At 50.5% G+C, this 22,212-nt stretch overlaps 1 protein-coding gene across 1 annotated transcript in view; it reads right to left on the bottom strand.

Annotated features, from left to right (window-relative positions):
* Positions 1 to 21,973, bottom strand: part of fam171a2a (family with sequence similarity 171 member A2a) — a 30,045-nt gene extending 8,072 nt beyond the window's left edge. Inside the window, exons 1-5 of the mRNA XM_029253936.1 lie at positions 21,595 to 21,973; positions 10,942 to 11,169; positions 6,398 to 6,490; positions 1,594 to 1,752; positions 668 to 847 (exon numbers count right to left, since the gene is read on the bottom strand). Of these exons, the coding sequence (XP_029109769.1) occupies positions 668 to 847; positions 1,594 to 1,752; positions 6,398 to 6,490; positions 10,942 to 11,169; positions 21,595 to 21,739 (805 nt within the window). The 5' untranslated portion in view covers positions 21,740 to 21,973. The remainder of the gene's footprint in view (positions 1 to 667; positions 848 to 1,593; positions 1,753 to 6,397; positions 6,491 to 10,941; positions 11,170 to 21,594) is intronic.
* Between the last annotated feature and the right edge of the window lie 239 nt (positions 21,974 to 22,212).

Below are 22,212 nucleotides of genomic sequence, written 5' to 3'. Positions count from 1 at the left end.
CACAGTATATAAAGGAAATGTCAATGTTTTTTCTTTGTCTCGTTGATGTTGTTTAATTTCTTCCTTTATTCATTTGCTGCCTTGTTTCATTCACACATGTGTGGGAGACAAACGAACCCGCCGCGTCGCACTCAAGGTAGAATACCTGTATTGACGTGGGTATTAAAGCATGGCTTTCGCAACTTCAATCCAGTTCACATGACAAACTGAGCCCCTGAGTTTGCAACAATCTGCTTACACACAAATATGTGATTAGACGCTGCCCTCAGCGTGTGATTGTGCGAAAGCCGCTTCGGCCCCACGTCTCATTTAGAAGAGGACCCTCTTTACACACTGTTGCTTCTTGGGAGTGGCTCCTGTCCACCACGACCCAAACAAGGTAAGAGGCTGTTGAAAAACAGACACAGCGGTAGGGTAAAGGCTGAAGGGTGAATCCACCTGGGCACCTAGGGTAACACCTGCATGGGATGAACCGGAGAGAAGAGTAAAAGCAAAGCAACACGGAAGTAGCTCCTACGTCTGCGGGAAGCGCCGCAGAAGAGATGGGAGGACGCGACGCCTCGCTCCCCGACTGATGCGACAAACTCGTTCCCTCCAGGCGTGCTCAAACTTTTGACCAGCACCGGTCCTTACGACGCACACGTCAAACCGACCGCGTGGCCCTCACCTGATTTGGCCTCGAACCTCCAGACGGGCACGCTGGTGGCCCCCTTGATGGGAGTGTCAGCAGGCAGGGGGATGGAGATGTGCACGGATTCCGACACCTGGAGCGCGCTGCCGTTGCGGGTGGAGAGCTGCGCGCTCACCGCCGCCACCGCCGTCAGCTCCACCCAGCTGCCGTCGCCACCTGCGGGCAACCGCTTGTCAGAAAACCGAGCGCACGACCGCGGTCCTCATCGCCCGCCACGGTCCCGCTCAACAGAGTCCGAATCAAAGCTCGTCTACTGCATTTCTCAGAATTTCTCATGTTAGATAAACTAGATTGAGAGCAATGAACTATTCAGAGGCATCGCTCTTGAACTCCTGAAAACCCTCTAAATACCGCACCATTACGTAAGAGTAAAGCAGCATCTCAAAATGATGCGGTTAACCCCCCCCGAGTGGCTCTTTGGTTTCCTTTTGTTCAAAAAGATTCAAACTGATCCTCAAAATTCAAAAGATTCTCAAATTACTTGAGAAAAAAAAAAAGTTCTATATTATAAACTTCGTTATATATTATTCCTATATTAATATTTATATCACATTCATTAATGCTCCTAAGAACACAGCATATAATTTTGTGAGCTAAAGAAATACGTTTTCAACAAGACTTGTGAAAATAAACTGAAGGCAACTGAAGGAAACTACTGATTTTGACACGGAGGGGCCAAGAACCCGAGAAGAGGGCAGTTTTAATTTATTTAAGGTCTTCGTTTCCGAAAAAAACGGCAAGAATACAGCTCAATGAATGTATTATAAGTGCAGGACCGCGTTCGTCTAAGAAGTCGTCCCAGAGCGTCGCTCCTGCGTCCGGCGTGACGAGAACGGCACCGCGAAGCACCCATCGGTTTCGAAGAAGTCAGACTTAAGGCATCGCTCCTTGCGCTCTCGTACCTGTGCCGTTGCCTTCCTGACCCAGTGGGTAGGGGAAGCCCCCGATCTCGTACTGGCTCTTGGCCGCCGTCAGTGAGGCCGCCAGGTCTGGGTACGAGGAGTTCAGGGGCAGTCGGATGGCCTTCCTCTGGAACTGCACCCATGGCTGCGTCCTCGCTCCTGTAACGGGCAGAGGATGTTCAGAGTGCGCAAACCCATCTCGTACCTGGACGGGGGAGGAAAACCAACACGGCGCCGCTGCCAATAACAGGTACCGGGTGCGAACCAGTGTGCCGACTCCCAGGTGACCCGTCGCTGTCACGCGGGCCTGATGGTGCAGACCGCCGCCGGGGACGAAGGGCCTAAAAACACGTCCGGCACCATTTTTTTGTCCAGCTGTCCAGTCCAATTACCATGTTAAGAGCTCTGACCTGATTTACAGAGACAGTCGCGCTACACTTCGACCTCCTCTTTCTCTCACTCTCCTGTCCGCCTTTTTTCGCCCTGCAGTGTCTCTCTGCACAGAGCCCCGTCTATCCCTCCGACGTGGCAGGGGGGGCAAAGCTGTCGGCTAAATAGATTGACGAAAATAAATAAAGAAAATCCTATCAATGGTCAACTCCCTAAATGTGAATATTTTATACCAGTATTTCAAGTTCCATTAGACTTATGTCATTTTGTTCTGTCATAACAGGTAAACACGACATCTTCTTTCCTTCACCCCATGATGGACTGGAATCCCAAGCAAAGACCACCTTGCCTCACGCCCAAGCCTTCCAGGATAGGCTCTCGACTGCCGTGACCCAACGTTACAACAAGTTGCTATGTACAGTATTGCTAGACACTGAGTGAATGAGCCTTCTTTATTCACCCAACAGCTGTACCGTGTTTTTCAAAATAGCTGGACAGCTGTGTGGTACTGCTCTGATGCAGTTACTCTGCTTAGCACTGCAACAGCAGGACCCCCCAAGGACTTGATCGGGGTCCCAAGTCTGTATACTTTAACCTTCATGCCTCTTTATAATTTCAATAAACCACCATGTGCCATAGAATACCGGTGAGATTCATTCAACATGGTAAAGAGGGCATCGGGTGTCAGCCTGGGGTAAACATCACGAGCACGTGACATCCAGGCCGCAGAGTCCTGGGGCGTCAACTCCATAGGGATGTGACCGACTGACCGCCCCCCCCCCCGAGTTGGCCTCCCACCACATTACTAGAGTGGTGTTGGAAGTGCAGAGGAGGGCGTGACTCATCCCAAAAATTCCAATCCTCTGGGATTGTCTGGGATTACGCCATATCTGGGTTGATCCTCAATAAAGTGTTCTTGTAACACAGGTCAGAGAACACGTGATCGGTTCACGTCGCCCGCCGGGCCTCGCTCCCCGTCCGCTGCGACGCTCCCCGCTTCCGCGGCGCTGACTGCCACCCCCCCGCCCGCCCCCCCGGTCCAGCCAGCCGGTCGGCGGACCGCATCACGGGGAGCTCCCAACATTCCAGAGACGCCTGCAGCTGAGCCCGGCTGCACTGTGGGACGGAGCTGTCAGCTGTTCGGCGTAGCGTGGCCTGTGCGCTCTGTAGGCCATTTCATACATGGCGTCTCCCGGCTCGGGCACCTCGGAGGAACGGGGAGCTTCTCCCCCGGTGGCTTCCTGGACGCACTTTCCAGCGGCTTGACGAGCTCCGAGGGCGTCTCTTTTTCTGAGGGCGCCCTCGTTCAGAGCAGATCAGACGAGGAAATGCTCATGTTTTTCTGCACTGTCAGATTCTTGCGGTCTCGTTGGGGCTCTGCATCGGCATCTCGCCCACCGCACACCTGTCGTTCGCACGCGCGCTTCCTGCGGACGAAAGCAAGCGGTCGCCGCGCAGCCGCATCTCGCTCTTCGGTGTGCGGGACGCTGACCGCGATGCTCCGAGGAGCAGCATCTCCGCTAGGGCCATTCAAACACCATGTGGGTGAGGATAAAAAGGAGGCAGGGCTGGCGTGGATTCAAGGAGTCCAAAGGGCTCCTTTCCCAGGAGTGCCTCTACACAGCGCCTGCCTGTCCGGCCCCGGCCCCGTGCCAGGCTCGGGGGTGAGGGTGGAGGGGCGGGCAGGATAGGGCACCACAGACGGACAGAGCCAAGGAGCCAGAGCACCCAGCCCGAAGGAAGAGAGGAACCAAGGCGCCCGGGAAACGCAAGAGGGGTGGGTGAGAGAGAGAATGACTCACCGAGTTCCTTCGAACTCCGTTACCACGTATTATGCTGCAAACTTAATGGGGATCAGAGACACGCAAGGTCATTGTGAGACATCTTGAAAAACTTACTAAAAGCACAGAGCACTATTACATAGCGCTTGTGATATGTATATTTATCTACGTTTTAAATTACCCCACTTTTTCCAGCCTTCTAGCGGTTTTAACTCCAGTGAATCCCGGGTATGGAGAGCTACCGTGTTTTGCACCGTGCTTGATTTCTCTGCGCTGCCAACAGCCTCACAGGTGCCATGGAAACAGGGAAGGGGAGAAGAAGAAGCACCGAGAAGGCCTCCTCTCAACACTGCCTGCACTCCCAGCATCCTCTGGCTCCCGAGGCCGACGGCAGAGATTACGCCGCGTGACTGCCATCTGGTCGCAAGCGATTTCATCGTTTTCCTCTCCCTCAGGCAACAATCTGGAAACCAGTATCTTTCAAAGGTGATATAGAATCCAGGGTCCTTTAACTGCCGTACCAGCATCCAGAATCTTCCTACAGCGGTACCAGGATCCAGGGTCTTCTAACTGTCATACCATCCACAATCTTTCCACAGCGGACCCCTGACCACCTCTCCACCATCATTACACTGCGAAGCTCATATTTTCTCAAGTCGGTTGTAAAAATGCAGAAACCGAGTTGGCCTCGGCATAAATCAGTGCAAAACTGAAAGCCACACTTCTTTTTCATTAACTGTGGTTTTGAGTCTGACTCTCGGAAGCACGAGAGGGTGACACACAAAGTCTTTTTTTTTTTTATTGCGCTTTAATCTCTCGCTTTCCATACTCATGCTGCTACTAGTAGTACTACACATCCTGCATATCTGGGCCAGTAAAAATCCTACAGTGCCAAATGTTATGGACAGAGCAGGCGGCGAGATGAAGAAGCGTTTTCGACAGCGACTCCCTGCATTATTAGAACGTCCCTTCATCTGGGACGCTCTCCGTCAGCGCAGAGGCGTAGTTAGTGTGTCAGCGCAGCTCCCCTGCTGTGAGGCGTCTGATTACCTTTTTAAAAACAACACGCTGATCCCGTCTGTGCGCGCAGCTCTCCCGCAACCAGCGCCAGCACAGCTCTGCCCCAGAAAAGCGACGCAGCCTGGAGTAGCGCAGATGTCCGGCAGCAACCGTCCGCCCATTTATTTCACAGCAGAGCATCACGTCCATGCAGAGCGCAAAGCCGTTCGCACCGAACCCTGCTGATGTAGAAATGCTTCGCAAGCACGAGCGATAATAAATGTGGCTCATTATGGGAAAAGAAGGGCCGCAGCCAGATCGTGTCTTTTTCAGTACCGTGTCCGAACGATAAATCCCTGTACACTTCGCAACTTGCCTGTACACCCCAAAGTGACTTTTACCTTGAAGCCACCATCAATAAAACATTCATTTTACAGATGTACAGTACATCAATTCTTTACAGGTTAGGTTTGATAAATATAATCAAAATAGCTGTAATAAATAAAAAAAAAATAAATGGCATTACAATTAATTTTATTATATTAACTGTTACCGCGTAACACCGTGGACGCATCGCTGACATCTATTGGCCGGCTGTAGAAATGCAGGTTACATTTGCTCCACGAAAGAAAATTTAAAAAAAAAAAAAACAGCAATAAAAAACTGGAATATGCATCTTCAAAAATTCATAACCTGACTTTTTCCACTCAAGAGGCCAGTGTACGTCATAATTTCGACGCGACATAAGGATGCATTTCCTTTTGGACTTCTTCTTCAGGATGCCCATGAGCGACCCTTCTCTGTGCTCTTTGTTAAATCGCCAGCTGTACGTTTACGGCCATCAGCTGGCTTGCATTTCCTCCCCTCAGCCTCTGCTCTAAATGAGGGCATTAATCTGAAGCGTGCGCGGCCGTTTCAATTACCGAGACAAGCGCGTCGATTCAGCAGAGCCCCCACAGGCCGAGGAGCTGCAAATCTGCCCCGATTCTGACTCGAAGGGAATTTGACAGAACAAAGTCTGTACCTGTCTGGTGAAATCCAACACAAGTGCAGTATCCGCAAGCCCGTCCCCGCAACTTTGCTCAGCAAGCGCGATCCAAATTTTCACACCCACGCGCATCAATTTTGGTTGAGGCAATTGCGCCCGATGTACTGACAGCAGGGCCGGAAACGCTTTCGCAGTCACCGTGCCGCTCAATCTGAGCTTCCATCCTACGGTGTCGCATGATCCCGATATCTCATTCGTTCCAAGTACCACGTTGCTAAGTGTCGTTAATGTCGGAAAGTGTTACACGATTTAATTAGCAGGTGAGTCCATTCTCCCGCGTATTTCGCCATCTTTTGCACCCGACTGACATGCTGTCCTTCTCATTTAAATTAGCTACTGCGCTTTTGTTCCGTGTCCATTCCATGTTGTGAGCCGCCATATCGCTATCATCACCTAAGAAGGAAAATTCTCACAACGCCGACGATCAGAAGTGTTTCCGACAAAACCCAAGACCTCGCACTCCAGCCACCGAGCCGCAAGAAACCTTCTGCACACGACGCTCCTCAGAGAAGTCAGCCCAGCTTTGTGGTGAGAAGATCTGCCCGAGGGTCCGACGGGGAAAGGTACGCGTTGCCGACCCACTCACCTGGGGACCCCAACAGCATCTGGACCACGTCTTCGTACAGGATGAGCGTGGCCTGCTTCTGGGGCAGCAGGTACAGGCTCACCGAGGCATACACTGAAAGAGAAGGCAACCTCAGATCATCACGACTCATCAGATCTTCCAATCCCGGCAATTTACAAACTTAATCTCATGCAATCGGGGATTCGAGAACACAACACTAATGAGCAGGTTCCCTTAAGCCTGTGGCAAGACTGCAACGGCAGCCTCTCGTAAAAAAACTGATTCTTGAACCTTCTCCAGTGCTGCTGGGGTGAGAGAGAGAAGTGTTGAGTGAAAACCAGCGACGTCCACCACACCACTCTCACACTGGCACGGAGGACCTCAAAGGCACCTGGATAGAAGGGGAGTGACGCTTCGTGACCGGCGGCACACTGAGCTGCTACCTCAACACTGCCTTTGTCTAAACACAACAAGGTCAGGTTGAGGTAGACGATGACCGAAGTGTTGAGTGAAAACCAGCGACGTCCACCACACTACCCTCACATCGGCACGGAGGACCTCAAAGGCACCTGGATAGAAGGGGAGTGACGCTTCGTGACCAGCGGCACACTGAGCTGCTACCTCAACACTGCCTTTGTCTAAACGCAACAAGGTCAGGTTGAGGTAGACGACGACCGGATTGTGCGTACAAAGCACGTCCGTGTACAATCTCTCCGACAAGACTCTCCACATTTCTGCGCGTTCTTAGCATCCATGGGATACCGTGACACACACCTGGTAACAAAGAGACTGGCCTTTTACCACAGAGCCGGGTGCACAACGTCCTCCTGATCATGCGATGATGTTTCTCAACCGTGTCACGGTGCCTTTGGATTTAGGCCTACGATAGACTTTGGGTGATGCGCGTTTGGGCAAGGAGTTCTTCAGCTGTACCCCTGGTCTTGGGTTGTCATGATGAGTTGGGACACACTCTTTCTGATAATCGTTGTTGATGCTGGGTCCACCCATGGTGAACACTAACCGCGTCAACAGGGTAAAGAAGGGGGATGGGATACCAGGCTGACAATCACCCTGTGACATCACCCAGTGATGGGTACAAGGACCTGGATACCACATTACTGAGTCCAAATGTAAGCAATTACAATGTAAATTTGACTTTTTTTTTTTTTTTTACAGGGTGCCCTCCAAACGAATTTGCCACAGCTTGTTGTCTGGGCGTTGCATGGGACATGTACTCTACTGACCGCCTGTGGATAACACGTGTAGCTCAGAAATGCAGAAATGGGCTTCTGCTTGAAGAAGAACACACGTGAACATGTGAGGCCCTCCTCTCTTCTGCCTGCAGATGATGCACCTGGGTCCCGTTCAGTAATTACCAAAAAACAGACTCAAGTGCATCCAACTGAAGATCAACATCAATATCTGTAGCGCTCGAAGACACTTGTCTCTGTCCTGATTGAGATCTGAGAAAACATTTCACACATTTCTTGTAATTTCTTCTATGTTTAGCTGCAAAAAAAAAGCTTTTGATATCAGCTCAAGGTTCCTATCTGCGATTATTGCCTTCAACCACGGTGGGACTTGTCTTCTCTCGCGTCACACCCGGCCCAGTCACGCTATTAATATGAACGGGAGAAATGTGTGTGGGCGGAGTCACTGCTCAGCGGTGGAGTCAAGCCCACTAGATACAGCCCACAGTGGTTCTACATGGATGCTCCACATTAAAAGGATTTTTTGGGGCAATCTGCCACTTTTCCATAAGCAGAGCTACAACTGTGAGGCCTGTAGTTGAGATTTATGGTTCGCCTTTCACTTTTTAACAGTCAAGGCTGGCCCTGGGACAACCCGAGCCAAAAGGGGGCGTGTCCGAATCGTCATCGGTGTCAAAGGCCTGCCAAAGGTAGAGAGGGCAGGAAAAAAAAAATTTAAAAAATGTGATTTTAAGAACCCAGTGAAAAAGTCACAAAAGGGTGTTATTTGTCCAGCTTGAGGTCAGGACAGAGACACAGTATGACAGAAAAACCACCCAGATGTGTATTGGTTTAAAAAAAAATCAATCAATCAAATCAATCAATCAATAAAAAATGAACAGCGCAAGGAATAATGCAAATATGAACCAATGTCTGAAAGGACTTTTTGGTACGATGTCCAGTGCCCTAAATTGACATGAATTAATACCAGCTTCAAAAAAGCGGGTCAAATATGTGATCCATTGTGTTTACTGCTGTCGTTAAAAGAGTTATAACCAAAAGATTGCTAGCTATGCTACACTGCCATAGCCTCTGAACAAGGCCATTTATCTCAGGTCCCTCAGAAACAAGAAAATTTACGACTTAACTGCTAAACAGGAGCTTTTTTTTCCCCTCAACCTAGAGTTGGATGCTGTGACAGTTTTGCTTAAGGAACTTACTGAGTCCCACACTGTAGCTGATTTGATCCTGCAGCCTTATGCTAGCAAGTTCAGACACTTTACCATTATTTAACAAATGCCTGCTGCAGCTTGTAAACAAGAAAACTCTCTGAAGAAGTACAGGTGGTATGGGCGGCACAGTGACACCACGAGTGCTCCTGTCCCACACCGCCTGGGTGGTGAGAGAGGACATGGGTTCGATCCCCTCCCAGTCCGTGTGGAGTTTCCATGTTCTCCTTGTATCTGTGTGGATTTCCTCCGGGTGCTCTGGTTTCCTCCCACACTCCAAAAACATGCTGTTGCGGTTCTCTCATAGCGTGAGTGACCGAGAGAGTGTTCTCCGCTGATGTATGGATGAGTGACCCAGTGTAAGTAGCGTATCTAGCAGTGTAAGTCACCGCGGTGAATAAGGTGTGTTGGCTGATAACACTACGTAGATTTCATTGGAAGTTGCTTTAAAGAAAAGCGTCGGCTAAATAAATAAATGTAAGTCAAAAGACGAAGTGAGTAAACAACACTGATAGTGCTTCACTCGGGCTCATTTTTTTCTAAGCTTTGTTCCTGATGGAAGCATTATGCAAAATGTCGGGCGTGCTGCAGCCAGTCCATGCATGTTCTTTCTATTGGGCATCTTTGTTTTCTCCGTCTCTCTCAAGGCTTATTATGCTTCCCATTTGTCCAACTGGACAAGAAACGGCTTGTGTTTGGGGCCCCCCAGGGGCAGGACCATTAGCTCAGACCTTTCACTCATCTGTCGCTAAGGCAATGCCGAGTGGCAACACCAAGAGGTTTGGCCTGAATTAAGACCTCCAATCATCTGAAGATTACAACCATTTTCAGGTGAAAAACATAGTTTTGACTGAGGCTGAGCCTTTGGAATCTCTTACGGGCAGCTGGATTGTAAACGTAACAAACACACAAGATTTTCTTATATTTTGTAGTTTAGGGGCTGTGATGCATTGGCCTCATTTTCAGGGTGTATACATCTGGGATAGGCTCCAGAACACCCTAACCCTGCAGCGGACTAGCAGTTATTGATAATGGATGGATGCGTGGATGTAGCCAAGCGAGAATTATGCCTGAAATGTCTCTCGACTCTTACACGTAGAGACGGATGCGCAAACCAATCCTCGCCAGCGACCTAGAACGAGGGACGTGCCGTGGAAGTATGCGAACCCTACAGGGATAGTCATTATTCTTGGATAAAATATTAAAATAACTTCCGAAACCGAAATGTTAAGTCAAACTCACAGACTGACTAAATCACTACGATTTACACCCGATTCTGCTCGTCTACTCGGTTTAACCAGCGTAACTCGAGCTTCGCTTATTTTCACACCTGCACGACTTGCATTTTTCTACTACACACACGATTTCCTCCAGAGCGACATATGGAATTGATCACGACACAACTACGATGTCACATGAGAAACACCGCTTCTCATTAAATAACCATTTCATGGTATAAATGAGGGACAAAAGGGGTTCGTGTGCTTTTAAGCAGCGCTGTCTGGACGGAGCAGGTCACCCCAGCTTGGTTTGGAGAAACGGGGATCGGGGCAGTAATCGCATGGCCTCGACACTATTCCTACCTAGGTCTGTGTCCGAGATACTATCGAACGCCCGACACGCGGACCGAATCGCGCTGGGAGCGGCGGGAATGGCGTTCGTTCGGGCCGTTCTGCTGATAGGTCAGCTGCTCCAAATAGCCTCGGCTAAGTGGTCTCCAGCTGTTGCGGTCGACAGTTCTCGCCTGCGGGTAAATGAGCCGCGAGGAGCCTTTTGGCAGCGGAGTATAAATACATCAGTGAGCAGTGCGGGGCCCGTACGCTCGCGGGATGAGAAAGTACAGCCCGGCAGTGATATACTGGGTGCGGATGCAGAGGCGCCTGCCATAGTTCAATCACGTGGTGCCGGCAGCGGATTAGACAACAGGCAGCTGGCTAGAACGGCACACTCTAAAACGAGACCCTGTGGAGAAGGGGGTCTAGGGTACCAGGTAGCGATGAGGCTAAACGAAGTGACTTGTCGCTTGAAAACTGGCCGATCCATTCCTAATCCGTACCCGGAATCCGGTAAATTCCCATCTGTAAATAGGTAAAAAAAATAGGTGGTCTTGGAAGAAGGTGTCACCAGAGCCGGGCGCTGCACTTACAGGGGACGCGGCTGGCGTGCCAGGGGGCGGAGTTGGTGACGTAGCCTGGCTTGGCGGCGGTGACAATCACCCACGTCCCTGGGCGGTACGAGAAGGTTGCCGTGACGACCCCATTGCCGTCCGCCCTGCTGGAGGCCAGCGTCGACTGGTTCCCATAAACCTCTACGGCAGCTTCCGCCAAGGGTGAAAGGTCGCTGTTGTCGAAAACTTGAACTTTGATGAGCACCTCTGTGAAGAGACGGGGAGTAAAAATGAGTGATTTTGTCACAGCTATTAAACAACAAAAGTTGGTTCTAAAAGTATGGATGTTCCGGTGCACAAACTACATAACAACAAGCGAATACCTCAGACAACGCATACCATAATATGGCACGGGTCTCTTGATCAAGGGTATCGTGGAAAAAAACAATGACATTGTTCCCTTGCGTAATCTCCTCGGTTTTGCCTGTTAGCACATACGCGTTCGCAGTATGATGAAAGGCATTTTACACAACTTAGCATTTCCCTGCCCCATAAAGACAAGCTGGGACAGCAGCCACCAAATTCTGTTGATGCCGAAAATCTGGCCAAAATGCCTGGGATACAGCGTTCTGATTGGACAGCTCGGGTCATGTTTAGCGGTTGCTACGGCGACGACCTGGTTCGTCGCTCCTGCCACTGACGGCATGGACGGGGAGCGCTGGTGCGCCGTACAATTTTCCCGACTTTATGTAGTGGATGAAAATCAGAGGCGGGCTTGACCGTACGGAGGCAGAGGGTTTGTTTTCATTCCGCCGTCACAGTCGCCAGGTCCGACGGAGACGCAGACTAAACCGCCGCGCTTCGCTCGCCGACGAAGCGCTCGCGTTTCACACAAAAGGCTGTTTCACGCCATCAAATTCACGGATTTGTCTAGAACCTCTTGTCACTCTGAATGGATGAGCTAGTGTACGTTTCCATGGATACCGAGGCATCTCCTGAAGAATTAAAGGAAGCGCGCTGTTGGCTGGCGGGAAGTTAAGAGATCAGCTAAAAACCTCATCTGATCATAACCTCTTATCCGCCCTGCTCAAACATGCAATGGTCCAGAAGTCACGGTACTAGCGCTAAGAACTCCCCAACACCGTAAGCGGACAGTGAGCGTAGAATTCCATGCTGCTATGGAATCCATTTAAATCACAGCGATCGTGTGCCGTGTTCCAAAAAGCCCGTCTGCAGGAAGCCCTCGGAGGGAGCCTCACAGAGCCCCCGCGGCGGATGAGGATGCGTGGCTCTCGGCCGGAGTCGGGACGCCGCCTCCACGCTAAAGAGCCGCGCCATGGCCCATAATGGAAAACTTCACCGCGACCCCCCGTTCCATTCACCTCCACCGTTTCCTTCACGCACGCCGCTTCCAGCCCATGCTTCGCCGGCATTCCCGAGCCAAAAATCCCAGCGAGCCTCAGACTTACACCGATGTGCAATTTACCGCGTGGAACAAGCGCTTCGGGTACACGACCGCTATCCCTCGTCCCCGAAATGTCTCGAACTCGAAGCACGCAGATGCGGGGCGGTAAAGGCAGGTGGAGAACAGGCGTGTATTTCATCGTTGTCAGCCAGCAGATGGAGGGCGCCGTCCCAGCAGACGTGGGTGATATCCTGTGGGGATTCTGGAACGGTGCTCCACTACAAGGTGTGACCCCAGTAACTGAGGCCACAGCTCCCTCCAACACCCCACCCACGAATGGAGGAGCTGGGGGCGAGGACAGACGGCCATTCGACGGGGGACTGGGGCCAACCTGCCGCGCAACATGCCGCCTCCGCTCGTGCCCTGAGGGCTCAGTCACCGTGGCCAGTCTAGTGTATCCTGAATCTCTGGCTTCGGGTCCCGGTCAAAACGGCGAGCCCTAGCCAAGCTGCTCATGGTCAGGAGCCATCGACTGAGGGCTCCACCGTTGTTAAGGCAGAGGTGTCTCCACAGGATCTCCTCGGGGAAGGAGGATCTTTCCTTTGTTTGCTTGGAGGTAACTAGAGCTTCACTGCCAGGCATGCAAGAACTTCCGGAGGACTCATCAGCTGCCAGGTGTTCTGCTCAGCAGTGACAAAGCAAGAGGAGAGGGAATCTCGTAGGGCACGGCAGCCTGACGAATGTGGGGAGATCTCCCCAAAGCGGGGGGCTCAACAATAAAAAAAAACAGAAAAACAGGCCAAGCCAGCTGAGGCCCAGCTGGAGACCTCCCTGATAGGGAAAGCCAATAGTCCTTAGGCTCAACCCGTGGGGTCTTTTCAGAGCCTCCACCCTCCACTATTAATTGTAGAGGTAGAAGTCATGCTTGCCAGGAAGGGGGATAAATCAGTGCAAAACAACATCCCTCCTTCTCTCCCTCCTTCCCCTGCACCAGGTGATGCAGTTCAGCAGGACGTTCTCCTCCTGCTTTCTAAACCCACACTCTTCTCCTCCAGGTTCCCACCCCACAGAACCTTGCTGGCTGCTCATTATGGATTCAGAGTTACAAAGGGTCCACAGAAACAGGTTATTAGATGTGAATAGGATCTATTATTTTTACTATTTTATTATATATTATGTATTATTATTAGAAAGTAGTGTAGTGATAAGATCTGCTGCCATCCACTGAAAGGAGTCAGATTTCAATCCCACCTTCTTCTGTCGTACCCTTGAGCAAGGTACTTAACCCCTACATTGCTCTATTAAAAAATACCATGCTGTATAAAATGGGTAAATGACTGCAAGCAGTGTAAACCATTTTAAAGAAAAGTGCCACCTAAATCAGTAAATATACTTTTATTACAGTTAATATTCATTTCGCTGAAGCATTCCTGCAAAATGATTGGCACTGTTAGGTTTATGTCCTAAGATGAAGTCAATATCCAATAATATCTATTATAAATATTACAGATATTAATATTTGATAATATATAACTAATAACAAATGACCTGCAGGTGAGGACTAGATAAATAAGTAGAACTGGAACTAACTATGATATATTAAGGAAATGTCATTTGTCCCCCAAGAATGTGATTCCATTAACTGCCCAAAAAAACGGTTTTGGAAATACATGGAGTAGATAACTAGGCACCAAATTGTGAGCGAGGAAAAGAAAACAAAAGCTCGACTACAGAACACTGTGCAGAGTGCCAGAATGTTGGCTCAGCTGTGCTTAAAGGGTCTCAGAGGAACTTCCCGAATCGCCCTCCAGGGCTTGAGGGGAACTCGACTCCAGCAGAGAGCGGCGAGGACCGAGGGACGCGCCACTCCACGTGCGTTCGCTCCCCGCCGCTGCCGTCTACTAAAACCTTTGCTGGATCACTTCCACTGGCTGTCCTTCATTAACAAACATAATAAGCGACGTGACCGGCTCTGGAAGAATCACAACACCCGTACGCCAAGAGTCAAACAACACATGGTCACAGTCGAATACGATTCATTCCGAAAGCGGAGAATGTCGAGCCGGAGCGCGAACCCTTCGGCCCGAGGTTCCTCCCCCGCACAGAGCTCTCTTTATTCTAACAGGGACTTACTCGTGACCCAAAATAAAGAGTTCAGCTTGAGATCGTCAAGAAGCGGCACGAAAACATTTTAAGCGGAACACGATGGCGCGCCCCGTTGACGAAGCGAGCTCTCGCGTCCCTTCCGCGTCCCTTCCCCCGTACGATTCGTGGCTCATCCCATATGAAATCAATTGTTGGGACCTTTTTTACCCGCGTGTTTACGTGAACGCGTGGAGGCGCAGCACATCTGGGTTCTCGAAGCAGCGGCGGGTGGGAAGATCACAGACGCAGGTCAAAGAGGAAACCCGAAAGCGGCCAGTTCAAGTCTCAAAAGGAATCCTTCTGTTGTACCTTTGAGGAAGGTACTCGTAACGGTTCAGTAGAGCCCACAGCTGTGCGAAGTGGACAAATGCCTGGGCTCAGCAGCCAGTTAATAAGTATCAACCCCGTGAAATCAGTTTCTCAACTTTGAAAAATTCAAACACACCCATCCTGCCAGCTTCAAGTGGTTATGGGAGCTGGTAAAAAGCACAGTAAATTGCTATTAATCTCTATTTAAGATTAAGCCAATCCCTAATTAATCCCGCTAGCCTTTTAAGAAGATTTCCTAATAATTACTACGCTTTTCCTGCGACGTCTGCAGCCGCACCGACTGCAAACGGCTCGGGGCCGCTACACCTTTAAGGAGGGACGGTTCGACGTGCGCCACAAAAACGGCCGCAATTATAATTAACGCGGAGCAGACTCTTCTCTCTGCTCGGGGAATAATTACGGAAGGGGGACTTTTCAATTAAAGTTGCAGAAATTTAATTGCGATCGGATGACGGTCTTGCAAATTGGCTACAAGTCACTGCGCGGTAATACCGCAGTGAGCAGAGAGCGTGTCGCCGACACTGCCTGCTGGAAAGCGAGAGCGCTACGGGCCCTAATCCACGATTCTTCTAAGATGAAACCACCGGTATTCACACGAGAAGGCTTAGCTACGGAAAACCAAAGCTCGGTGGAGGTGGGCCGAGTCATTGGGCCGGGGACCACGATGACTACCTGTCCCTCCTGGGTACCATCCTAGTGTCACCGAACCCATCAGCGAAGTACGGATTACATCCGGTGCGCACAAAAAAAAAAAAAAAAAAGATGACGGCGCAGCCTTAAACCCAGAAAAAAGTTAATTCCCCAGCTTTTCTTTCAGCTCGTATGGAACACATCAGAGAACACGGTAATTTACCCTTAAACAGTGTGGTCCAGGGCCTCTTCATGGTCTTTATAAATTACTCTATTTATCCAACCTCTCCATCGACTAATAAAACACGAACCCCGCAAACCTTTGTTAAGCCAAGCTCATTAAATCTTGGGAGCCCCGGATGAGAATCCTTGTGGATGATAACGGATCTCTCCGATTCGCGAGAGGGAATACCGCGTGGTTACGCGGTCGAGCGACACGCGGTTTGAAATTTCATGAGAAATAGGGCCGAAACCGCCGGGAGCCCCAACAACATGGACGCTCGCAATTCCCGCGCCGACGAGGAGCAGATGGAGGAACGGAACAAGGTGGGTCCAAAGCTGCATATTTCCTGGAGAAGTGATACATCCGTAGAAATCGATTCGATAACGAAACGGCATAGTCGTTGACCCTAACCCTAACCCACATCCTAACCCTAAAATTCTACTTGCACACCGCACTTCCTATTATCCGTGAGCAAGGTAAATACCCTGAAGCGACACAATAAGAATACCTTGCTGTGTCCATGGGTCAAAGGATGGAAAGTTACTTGGGGGGGACGTAAAAATAAATAAAAATTGAAAACTATACCACCAATTACTGATAACACGACGGCATAAAATTTTTCAAAGTTCTTAGTTTTGCTGATTTTTGCGTTGATTAGGATTAGTTACAAGTTTAGCGATTACAAAAATACCGCTAGTTCTTCCACAGGGTAACTTTTAGTTTGGTACTTTACAGCCGTCGGAAGATTCTAGAAAGCGTCAGATCCTAAAAGGCGCTGGAATATTCGGTGCTCAGAACGCGGTGCAAAAATCTGCCAAAATTTCGAGAACGTGGAATATTTTTCTAAAAACTGACATATGGTACGACGTATCACCGAACGTACGCTTGATCGAACAAACCTGAATGGAAAACGCCAAAAAAAAAAAAAAAACTGACATAATGAAATTTTTGTTACATTGTGTAATGCAAGAAAATGCAAGAAGTGGTATCTGCTGTGGGAACAGCCTGAAGAGATGTTACACAGAGGGTCCCGACCGGCCGCGGTCCTGCCCGGTCCAGTGCAGGCGAACACAGGGCTGCGGACTCACTGGAAACAGCCTTTTGACTTTTTCCGCTGTATTTACAGCAAGGGGGTTTATTTACGAGTTTGCTTACGAGGATCATTCTGCCGCCTTCCCGCCACTTCTGTTTTTATGGCAAAAAAAGAAAAAAAAAAAAAAACATAATCCCAGACTGCAGATGGTTCCTCACATTCACATCTTTGTACAATTTTTTTTTTCCTAAATTAATTAACTAATTTTTTTTTTTAATTATAAGACTTGGCTGCCTGGTTGAACCCTTCATAGACGGAGTGCGAGCAGAATGGCGAGCGGCTCTGTATTGACAAGAGAGGAGCCCGAAGCCCCCTTGGCAAGAAGAGCACAGCCCAAATGGCACGAGGAATGTAAACTATAGCCTTTTACAGGGTTTACATGTCAGCATTAAGTAAATTATTACCGTGGCATTTAGGCTTGGAGAGATACAAACAGTCGATCTCGAGCGAGACTCTTAGCGGCCCTCCTGCGCTGCGTGCTTTCTTCGTAATCATAATAAAGGACATTCAAGAATATTGAGAGCCTGCAACATAGTGATTAGAACCAGGGCCTTACAGCTGATGGACTGGGGTTCGAATACCGGTACCTGAACTGATACAGTAAAAATCACCCAGCAACACAAATGAATAAATCACTGCAAGTAACTTAGTGCACAATTAATAGCGTAAGATGCTGTAGAGAAAGGTGTTGACTGAAGAAAAATAAATTAATATTTTACAAATACTGATAACAATAAGTGGGGGGGGGGGGGGGGTGCGGTGGCACAGCAGGTCGGACCGGGTCCTGCTCTCCGGTAGGTCTGGGGTTCGAGTCCCGCTTGGGGTGCCTTGCGACGGACTGCCGTCGCGTCCTGGGTGTGTCCCCTCCTCCTCTGACCCTACGCCCTGTGTTGCTGGGTTAGGCTCCAGCTTGCGGTGACCCCGCTTGAAACAAGCAGTTTCAGACTGTGTGTGTGTGTGTGTGTGTGTGTGTGTGTGTGTGTGTGTGTGTGTGTGTGAGATAACAATAAGGAAGGAAGGGCTCTACTGCAGAACCCCAGAGAATGGTGCACAACCAAGATCCAAGTCCGTAGGGAGAATGCAACTACTACGAAAGCTGCAGCTAAATAAATAATAAACAATGAACTAAACAAGTAATAAAAATAGAAATGTTTTCAAACGTCATTCTTCCGACTCTGCCTTTGCATTTCATGTTTCAACGGTGACCACTCCTAACGAAGCATCTCCTGATTGTATTTGCCCTGTGCCTAACAAATTTCCACAGGGTGCCGTCCCCACCTGCCCCGCGGCAGAGACGAAACGGAGGGGTAGGGCGGTCACTTCACATTAGGCCACCGTCCGCAGATTTCCCACAATGCTCTAGTGCAAATTGGCGAGGAAGCTGTCGGAAGTGTCAGGTCGATTAGGGCGGTCGTGTGCGCCCCGCGCAGAGACGCAGACGGGGCATTTTGACACGATCGTTCCTCCGGGGCCGTCCGAGGACACGGGCGAAGGACACGTCTGCAGGCGACGGACCGCCAGTCCCTTATCGATGTCTCGCCAGAATGGATTCAAGTCGATGAGATTATGAGGAATAAAATAGCAAAGGGACGCCGCTGCACAAATAATACAAGAGTGACGTAAAAAGTGCAAGAGAGGTCACCGGGTCAAACATTCACATGACTAAGGCTCATGGAGGACAAAAGGACAAACTGGCAGGTCCTGGAAAGAGACCTGGAAGCTGAGCCCTGTGTTTATGTAACGCAGCTGTCAAAACAAAACACAAAACGTACAGACGGAGGAACAACCGCAACTGCGCTTGTTCAACCACATTTTCCGAACACAAAATAAGAGAGCGCGAAACCGCATCGGACCCGTGAGCAAACGTGGGTTAGAGCTGCTGCCTTTGGAGCCGAAGGTTGTTGGTTTGAATCTCACCTACTTCCACAGTGCCCTCGAGAAAGGTTCTTAGCCTTATGTTGTCCACGAGAAGGACGAGACCCACGACAGAACTTGCTTTCTTCACAAGCATGTTGAGGATCTTCTTACCGCAGTACTTGACGTTGGGGACCTTCTCAGCACAGTGCAAAAGAAGGGCTTTTTAAAAGACTCGAACCAACAGCCCTCGCATTGCAAGTCGGCACCCTTAACAGCTACGCATCCTGGGGTGCCAAAAGGACTGTTCTTGCTGCGACTGTGTAGCTCTCGCATCCAGAACATGCATTTGTTCTTCACGCTGAATATCCCCCATCGTTGAACTGAAAAAGCGCCTCCAAGGTAATCGAAACCAACGATCAGCGGGGCTCCCAGATGAACCATTACGAGAGAAATCACTCGGTTCGTGGCAGACTGGAAGGCTGACGCGACATCGCTCCTCCCTCGAACCACGGCGAGATGGTTCATCGCATCAACGGCTTTACTTTGCTCCACGGTGAGAAGGTCGAGCACAACTCCACACCGCGGTTTGGCTCCGGGAAACGTTTGCGTTCAAGCAAAACCTCAGCCCTTAACCGCCACCTAGCTCCGCCCAAACCCCGAAAGCCCGTCACGCGCCGGGGGTCGCTTCAGAAGGGCCTCCTTTCCAGCAGCGCAGGACCTGGGGTTCAAGAGTTGAGCAAGAAGGCTAAGAACTCAAAGTCAACGTTGAATGGAAAAGGCTGGAGATGTAAGCAACAGGAGGCCAAGCTGTTGGAAGCCAATGCAGGATTTATGCTTTGAGCCCTGAAGGGGCTTCAATTGGTTCAATGCCAGATCCCCCCCAACCCAAGATTTAGAGGGAGCCATGGACCGAATCCATTCGCGGCACGGTCATCAAGTCGAACGAAAGACTAATGGACCGAGCTGCCTTGTAGAGGAAAGCAGCGCCCCACCAGCAACGGGGAAAGAAAAACACTTGGATTTAATTTTATCGCAATGTAATTCAAGTTACTGGACTGTAACGACGGATCAAGACCGGGAGGGTCAACCAAGTCAAGATCGTGGGCAGTTTTTGTCAAGATCGTGTTTGGCGATGCTTCTGCCGAACCCACAACCGCGAGCGCTCATCGCCGCGCCGTGTGGAGCAAAACCATGGTTACCGGACGACAAAAAGCTCGATGGAGACACGGGGGTGGGGGTGTCTCAAACTGCAGAAGTGCTTGGGGAAGCCAGAAGGGCAGCGACAAACAGTCCACTTAGTGCGTTTAAGAGCCGCAAGAAAAAAACTGTGCAAAATACGACGATGGTGGGCGGGACACGCTGAACTTGCACCCTAAGTCCTTGTTTGCACGCATCTCCGCCCGCGGTAAAAAGGATCTGAAAGAAAGTGCTTTACCTGCAAATATACAGCTTTCATCTGTCTTCTTAATGCAAGGGCTGTAAGTCAGTCTGTCATGTTCATCTGGTCCAATGTAAGGGTACAGTGAGCATGAGGGGCACAAAGGGCTCTCAGAGATCGGGGCGTGACGGGTTCGAGACAAACACGCCCTCCAGACGTAGCACACATGGACTACTTCTACTGGGAGAAGAGCTTAACAAACAAAATGTGTGCAGCAGAGGCTCGCGGGGAGCCTTCCGTTGGACCGAAAGAGCCACCCGGATCCTCAGGCCAACAAGAGCGCGTCGCCTCTCTCCCGCAGGCGCCTCCAAACACCCCATCGAACCCGAGACCCCAACAAGCAGGACTCTGGGGCGAGGCTCTTCGGTGCTCACCTTGATCTACCAACACAAACCCTCCCTGGAATTTTAATAGCATGGAAATGTTGAAGTAACACTGGATCTGTACCGTGGCCGAAAAGTTTTACTCTTCCGCAGCCTGGTCCCCGCACCTTCACACCTGATCAGTCGCACACGACCTCACGACCTTCTGTGCACCACGTCCCACCGCTTAGGGATACCTGCTGTCGAATACAACGCGACGACGCTCCTTTACCTGCCCGACCGCAGAGCGAAACCGCTCTGGTTTCTGTTTTCAGCATTTTTACCTTTTCTGTCTATCTATTCCCCTTCGCACTTTGTTGTGCTCAAGCATCACATCGACACTTATTCATTTAGCTGACACTTTTCTCCAAAGCGACTTACAGTTCTAAGGTTACAATTATTTACCCTTTTATACAACTGGGTTATTTTACCGGAGCAATTCAGAGTAAGTACCTTGCTTAAGGGTACTACAGCCAGAGGTGGGGTTCAAACCCGTGACCTTCGGATCCCAAGACAGCAGCTCTGAGCACTACGCTACCTGCTGTCCCATAGCAACTGGCGAGTGTGCGTGTGAAATGGAAAGGCTACCACTGTTGGGGCTGGAAAAGTGTCCTTCACGTAGTGACAAGGACTCAGCAGAGATACTCTGATATAATGTTGCCATATAACACTAATTATACACTCAGTGTTACATTATGTAACAGTATTACTGGGGATGAAAAGCCAGCAGCAAATAAACTTAAGAGCCTAAGATACAACGAAGCAGGCAGCATGAACATCTGGAGGGGCTGAGGGGTAACAGCCAGTTGGGGGGGGGGGGTACAAACACGGTATATCAGGGTACAAGAAGAGAACGCACTGATGAGATCGTGTGTGGGTTCCAGTCCCGCTGTCATCCGTGATCACGTGGCAAACCCCCCACCCCCCCCAGGAGCCGCCGCCGCGCACATTTTCACACGAAACAACAACAATGAAGTGACCAGCAGCAAAGGCGATCGATCGGCGCCTCGCGCACTTGTTCCGCCGCGACGCGCGCGCGCGCTGCCCGTTATTTGCGGCGCGGCGAAACGCCGCCGTTACATAATTGCGCACAATGGAAGGGGCGGCGGAGCGCCGGAGCGCCGCTCTCCTCCATATTCATTCATAGGAACGTGAACCCGAACCGACGCGCCGCATCGCGGAATCAAGAAGATCAGATCGCGGGCTCACCGAGCGGCCCCGGGTCCGAGAGGGATTTCGCCAGCGACTTGCGGGCGACGACGGCGAGGAGGAGGAGGAGGATGATGATGAAGATGAAGAGGACACGGGAGACGCGCAGGGGCGGCATTCTCACGGCGACATCACCGATCACCATTGAATTCCCAGGCGGGCAGCCCTGGCTTCAGCCATCATCATCGTGCGCGCCCTGCTGCTCCTCCTGCTTTCTTTTTCCTCCTCCTCCTCCTTCTTTTTCTTCTCCTTCTTCTTCTTCTTCTTCTCCTTCTTCGCGTTGTTTGGAATTGGCGCTGTGCGGCGGCCGCTCGCTGCCGTGCCCTGCTCGCGCTGGGTGCCCACTCCCTCTGCGCGCTCACCGTCCCATTGTCCTGCGTGGGAGGGGGCAGGGTGGGGGGGGAAGCGCCGCGCGAAGGATTAACGAGTGCGCTCTGTCGCCCCCTGCAGGTGGAGCGGAGAACCGCGCTCGTCCGTGTGTGTGTGTGTGTGTGTGTGTGTGTGTGTGTGTGTCTGGGGAAGCGGAGTGTTGAGCATCGGGCGAATTCAACGTGTCTATCGCTCACCGCGTCGTTTTTAACAACACAACCTGATTTTAAAAAACACACACATAGCATA

This window comes from Scleropages formosus, chromosome 8 (assembly GCF_900964775.1).
Source record: "Scleropages formosus chromosome 8, fSclFor1.1, whole genome shotgun sequence".
Lineage (NCBI taxonomy): Eukaryota > Metazoa > Chordata > Actinopteri > Osteoglossiformes > Osteoglossidae > Scleropages > Scleropages formosus.
The sequence above is the reverse complement of the archived record's forward strand: the minus strand, read 5'-3'. Positions and strand labels throughout refer to the sequence as shown.